The sequence below is a fragment of the Alosa alosa genome, chromosome 7, assembly GCF_017589495.1.
Source record: "Alosa alosa isolate M-15738 ecotype Scorff River chromosome 7, AALO_Geno_1.1, whole genome shotgun sequence".
NCBI classification, from domain to species: domain Eukaryota; kingdom Metazoa; phylum Chordata; class Actinopteri; order Clupeiformes; family Clupeidae; genus Alosa; species Alosa alosa.
The window spans coordinates 18,158,544-18,163,543 of NC_063195.1; the positions used below are offsets into that span (position 1 = coordinate 18,158,544).

General features: G+C 45.8%; 1 protein-coding gene across 1 annotated transcript in view; it reads right to left on the reverse strand.

Annotated features, from left to right (window-relative positions):
- The window catches only part of grin2bb (glutamate receptor, ionotropic, N-methyl D-aspartate 2B, genome duplicate b), a 108,697-nt gene that overhangs the window by 24,419 nt on the left and 79,278 nt on the right, over positions 1 to 5,000 (reverse strand). The window contains 1 exon segment of the mRNA XM_048248988.1: positions 2,980 to 3,140. Within this exon segment, the coding sequence (XP_048104945.1) occupies positions 2,980 to 3,140 (161 nt within the window).

The following is a 5,000-nucleotide window of genomic DNA, read 5'->3' on the forward strand; positions in this document are numbered from 1 at the left end:
TTTTTGATGCTTTATGCCAAATGTGTAGGAACATGTAAAACATGTTCCGGGGTTTTGGGGCGGTAAGGTCTTTTTAAAGATTACCACGTCAAAAGGAATTGAAAAAAAAAGATCTCACAAAGAGATTTGAAATCCTGAGGACGGCAACAACAAACTGCCTCTCTCTCTCTCCCGTGGTCCACTTCCTGGACTTGGCGTTTCTTTTCTCTCCCCGTGGTCCACTTCCTGGACTTGGCGTTTCTTTTTCTCTCCGTGGTCCACTTCCTGGACTTGGCGTTTCTTTTTCTCTCCGTGGTCCCTTCCTGGACTTGGCGTTTCTTTTCTCTCCCGTGGTCCACTTCCTGGACTTCCTGGCGTTTCTTTTCTCTCCCGTGGTCCACTTCCTGGACTTGGCGTTTCTTTTCTCTCCCGTGGTCCACTTCCTGGACTTGGCGTTTCTTTTCTCTCCCGTGGTCCACTTCCTGGACTTCCTGGCGTTTCTTTTCTCTCCCGTGGTCCACTTCCCTGGACTTGGCGTTTTTTTTTCTCTCCGTGGTCCACTTCCTGGACTTGGCGTTTCTTTTCTCTCCGTGGTCCACTTCCTGGACTTGGCGTTTCTTTTTCTCTCCGTGGTCCACTTCCTGGACTTCCTGGCGTTTCTTTTCTCTCCGTGGTCCACTTCCTGGACTTGGCGTTTCTTTTCTCTCCCGTGGTCCACTTCCTGGACTTGGCGTTTCTTTTCTCTCCGTTGGTCCACTTCCTGGACTTGGCGTTTCTTTTCTCTCCCGTGGTCCACTTCCTGGACTTCCTGGCGTTTCTTTTCTCTCCCGTGGTCCCTTCCCTGGACTTAGCGTTTCTTTTCTCTCCCGTGGTCCACTTCCTGGACTTGGGCGTTTTTTTTCTCCCGTGGTCCACTTCCTGGACTTGGCGTTTCTTTTCTCTCCGTGGTCCCGCTTCCTGGGGCTTCCTGGCGTTTCTTTTTTTTTTTATCTTTCTTTTTCGCTTTGATGTTTTTTCACTCTTCCTCTCGTACTTTTCTGCTTCTCCACATCTGCTCATCTGATATGGCAGGCAGTGTGGAGAGAGAGAAAGAGAGAGGGAGAGAGAGAGAGAGGGAGAGAGAGAGGAGAGGGAAAGCGCTGAGATTCTGATGCTATTATAGGCCCTGTCTCCACCCACTCACACCTCTGTCCACATCCTCACACTCTGCTGCTCACTTTCCTTCTCTCTAGCCCCCTCCCCCCTCTTTCCTTCTCTCTATCTCCCCCTCTTTCCTTCCTTCTCTCTATCTCCCCCTCTTTCTGTCCTTCTCTACCCCCTCTTTCTCTCTCTTTCCTTCTCCCTACCCCTTCTCTCTCTCTTTCCTTCTCTACCCCCCTCTTTCTCTCTCTTTCCTTCTCCCTACCCCCTCTCTCTTTCTTTCCTTCTCGCTACCCTCTCTCTCTTTCCACGACTCTCTCAAGTACTCTGTCCCTCAATTCTATTCTTTTTCTGTGGTGCTGTTGCTCTCCCTCTGACTCCTCTGCCATTGTTTCTCTCTCCTCTTCCTCCTCCTCTTCCTCTCATCTTCTCGGTCTCTCTGAATTCTGAATTCTTCTCTTATATAGTGCTATTGCTCTATCTCTCTCTCACTCTCTCCTTCTCCCTCTCTCCCGCACTGGATGCATCTTTTCATCAATATACCACTTCAGTCTCTCACTCCCTCTCATCCCCTCTCCCTCTCTCTCTTTTCTCTCTCTCCCTCTCTCTCTCTCTCTCTCTCTCTCCCTCTCATCCCCTCTCCCTCTCTCTCCTCTACCTCTATGATTCTATCTCTCTCTGGATGTATTTCTCTCCACTGTTGTTGCAACTCTCTCTTCCTCCTCCCACCTCCCATTTCTTTTCTTTCTTTTCATAGCTTTTCTCTCTTACTCTCTCTCTCCCTCCCTCTCTTTCTATACATTCTCTCTGTCTATTTTAAATCTCCCTGCCACCCACCTCCTCCTTCCCTGTTTTGTTGGGTCCCTCTCGTAATCGCTCTTTCCTTTCCTCCCTCTCCCTGGCTCCCTTCTTCTCTCCTTCTTCTTCATTTCTCTTCATCCCCTCCTCTCTTTTCATCCCCCCCTCTCTCTTTCTCTCTCTCTCTTGCTGACTGGAGGTAGTTGTGTGTTAGGTTGGAGAAGATGGGCAAGAAGCTGCTCAAATGTGAAGCGGAACATGGCCAGTCTTTTTTTCCATCTGACGATGTAACACATGTGAATCTAATAGGATGTCTGTACTGTGCTGGGTGTCCTCATTCTCTATGTGTTTAACGGGGGCAGTGATGAAAAGGTTTGCAAATAAACAAGTGTTAAATCTCTCTCTCTCTCTCTCTCTCTACCCATAATAGCTTTCTTTTTTCTGTCCTAAATCACAATTTCTGTCCAGTTCATTTCATTTTAAATGGTTTTGTTTTTGTTCTGAGTGTTGGGCTTGATTGTTGCAATATTGCCAAAGCAATTGGTGACAGGACAATAAAAACCAAATGGAAAACTTTGAAAAGAACAGACATGCGTCATCATTTCAATCTTCATGAAATCTCAAATCACTTCTTATCATTATCCAATCTTTTTACACCTTATCCAATCTTTTTATAATATGTTTCTTTTTTGCACTGTGTTTCACTCATTCTCTCTCTCTCTCTCTCTCTCTCTCTCTCTCTCTCTCACACACACACACACACACACACACACACTCAAACACACACAGTCACACACTTTCTCACACAGATACAAACATCCCATAAGAGTCAAAAAACTATATCTCTCTCCCTCCCCCATTTTTTGTTTGTACCCATCCATCTCTTCGTCTATATTTCCCTCTCTCCCTCTCTCCTATCCCGTCCACAGACTCTCTCCCTCTCTCCTATCCCGTCCACAGACTCTCTCCCTCTCTCCTATCCCGTCCACAGACTCTCTCCCTCTCTCCATTCCTGTTTGTGTACACATCCACATCTTCCTCCGTAACCCCGCGGCCTCTTACCCCGACTTCAGACTGTGCAGCGCCTCGTCCACGTTCTTCTGGTGGAAGCTGGTCATGTAGCCGTGCATCTCCACGTAGTTGTTCCGGATGTTTCTCTCCGTGCTGCCGTTGGGCACCGTCCCGAAGCGGAACGGGGGGGAGAAGGTGTTCGGTTGTTGGAACTGGGAGCGAGCGAGCGAGCGAGGGGGAAGGGAAACGAAGGGAAAAAAGAATAAAGAACATCACAAATTAATAACAAAACATCAAATAAAAAAAGTTTGGTTACACTTTACTTGACAGTATACACGTAAGAGTGACATGACACTGTCATGAACGTGTCATAAACAAGTCATAAACGTTTATGACATAACACTTCTGTGATTAAGTGTCATTCAGTTTTTGTCATAACAAGTTAGGGTTAGGATTAGGTTTAGGGTTAGATGGTTAGGGTTAGGTTAGGGTTAGGATTAGGGTTAGAGGTTAGGATTAGGGTTAGTGTCATGTCACTCTTATGTCGATACTGTCAAGTAAAGTGTTACCAAAAGTTCTGAATGGAACTATAACACCAAAAAGTGTGTGTGCTATGTCTATAGTCCTCTATCATTACTAGATTTCAAGATTCATAACATCAACAATATTCCCAGACTCCTATGTGCCCAATCAGTCTAGATCAGCATATCCACCCATTTCTTTGATCTTAAACATATAGCATAGAGGAGACATCAAAAGCCCCATACACTGTCCAGTGTTAGAGCCACTAAGGCCAATACTCCACATCAGCAAAGACAGTAGAGAGTGCAGCTATTAGCCAGGATCCTCAACATCAATTACCCCACCACAAGAGTGGGGATTTGAGTAGTTATCCCACCACCAGAGTAGGGATTTCAGAGTAGTTTCCCCACCACCAGAGTGGGGATTTGAGTAGTTACCCCACCACCAAAGTTGGTATTTGAGTAGTTACCTCACCACCAGAGTGGGTATTTGAGTAGTTACCCCACCACCAGACTGGGGATTTGAGTAGTTACCCCACCACCAGAGTATGGATTTCAGAGTAGTTTCCCCACCACCAGAGTGGGTATTTGAGTAGTTACCCCACCACCAGAGTGGGTATTTGAGTAGTTACCCCTGGTGGTATTTGAGTAGTTACCCCACCACTAAAGTGGGGATTTAATAGTAGTTACCCCACCACCAGAGTAGTTCATTGGGTTTGTACAGTGCTTGAGAGATAATTACTGTACGACCATTTAAGTTGAAAATGTATCTCCTTTTGGCAAAAATGTGGTAATTTTGTCTAACTGAAAAGGGCAAGCTTGTTTGCTTCTGCCTCTCTCCTTATAGTCAGCATTCAAATGAGTTTTTCTTTTCCAAGTTCATATTCCAAGTGACTATCCCATGTTTTTTTTCTTCTCTGCTCTGCTGCAGCATAGCTTGTCCAGATGGCGACTTGTCTGCGTCCTGCCGCCGCCCGCCCACACGCACCGCACTAGAACGTCGTCTGGACGCATTCCACCGGCTTCCTGGTCAGCGTGGTCAGTCAGGGGTGTAGGTAACCAGCACTGATCCAGTACAAATATATACTGTATACCGGTATATATGGGAAGTGGGACTGCATCCGCTCACAGCTGCTCACAGCACAAACAAACAATGCCATCTCACAGCAGGGTGTTGTGAGTCATCTAACTGAAGAAGGTGATGAGTTACTCACAGCGGCACCTGAGAGATTTTGAAAGGTGTTTGTAAGACGTACAACTCCAAATGATGTGAAACAGTGGCAGAATAAATGTGCCTTCACTAAAAAAACGCTTTTTTCTTTCTCTCGATATGGTCTTTAATAAAATGAGCGGATTGTGTAACAAGTGACAGTGTTTCAGATGATATATTTTTCCCTTTCCACTCTCTCCTTCGACTACACTTTGACTAGTACTAAAAACTTCACTCTCATCACCTGGTAATAGTATTGATTGATGTAGTATTTTAAATCACTACCTAAGGTCTCCTGTGCATTGTAGCTAGAATGTTATTCCTTATTTTTGAACGTCACT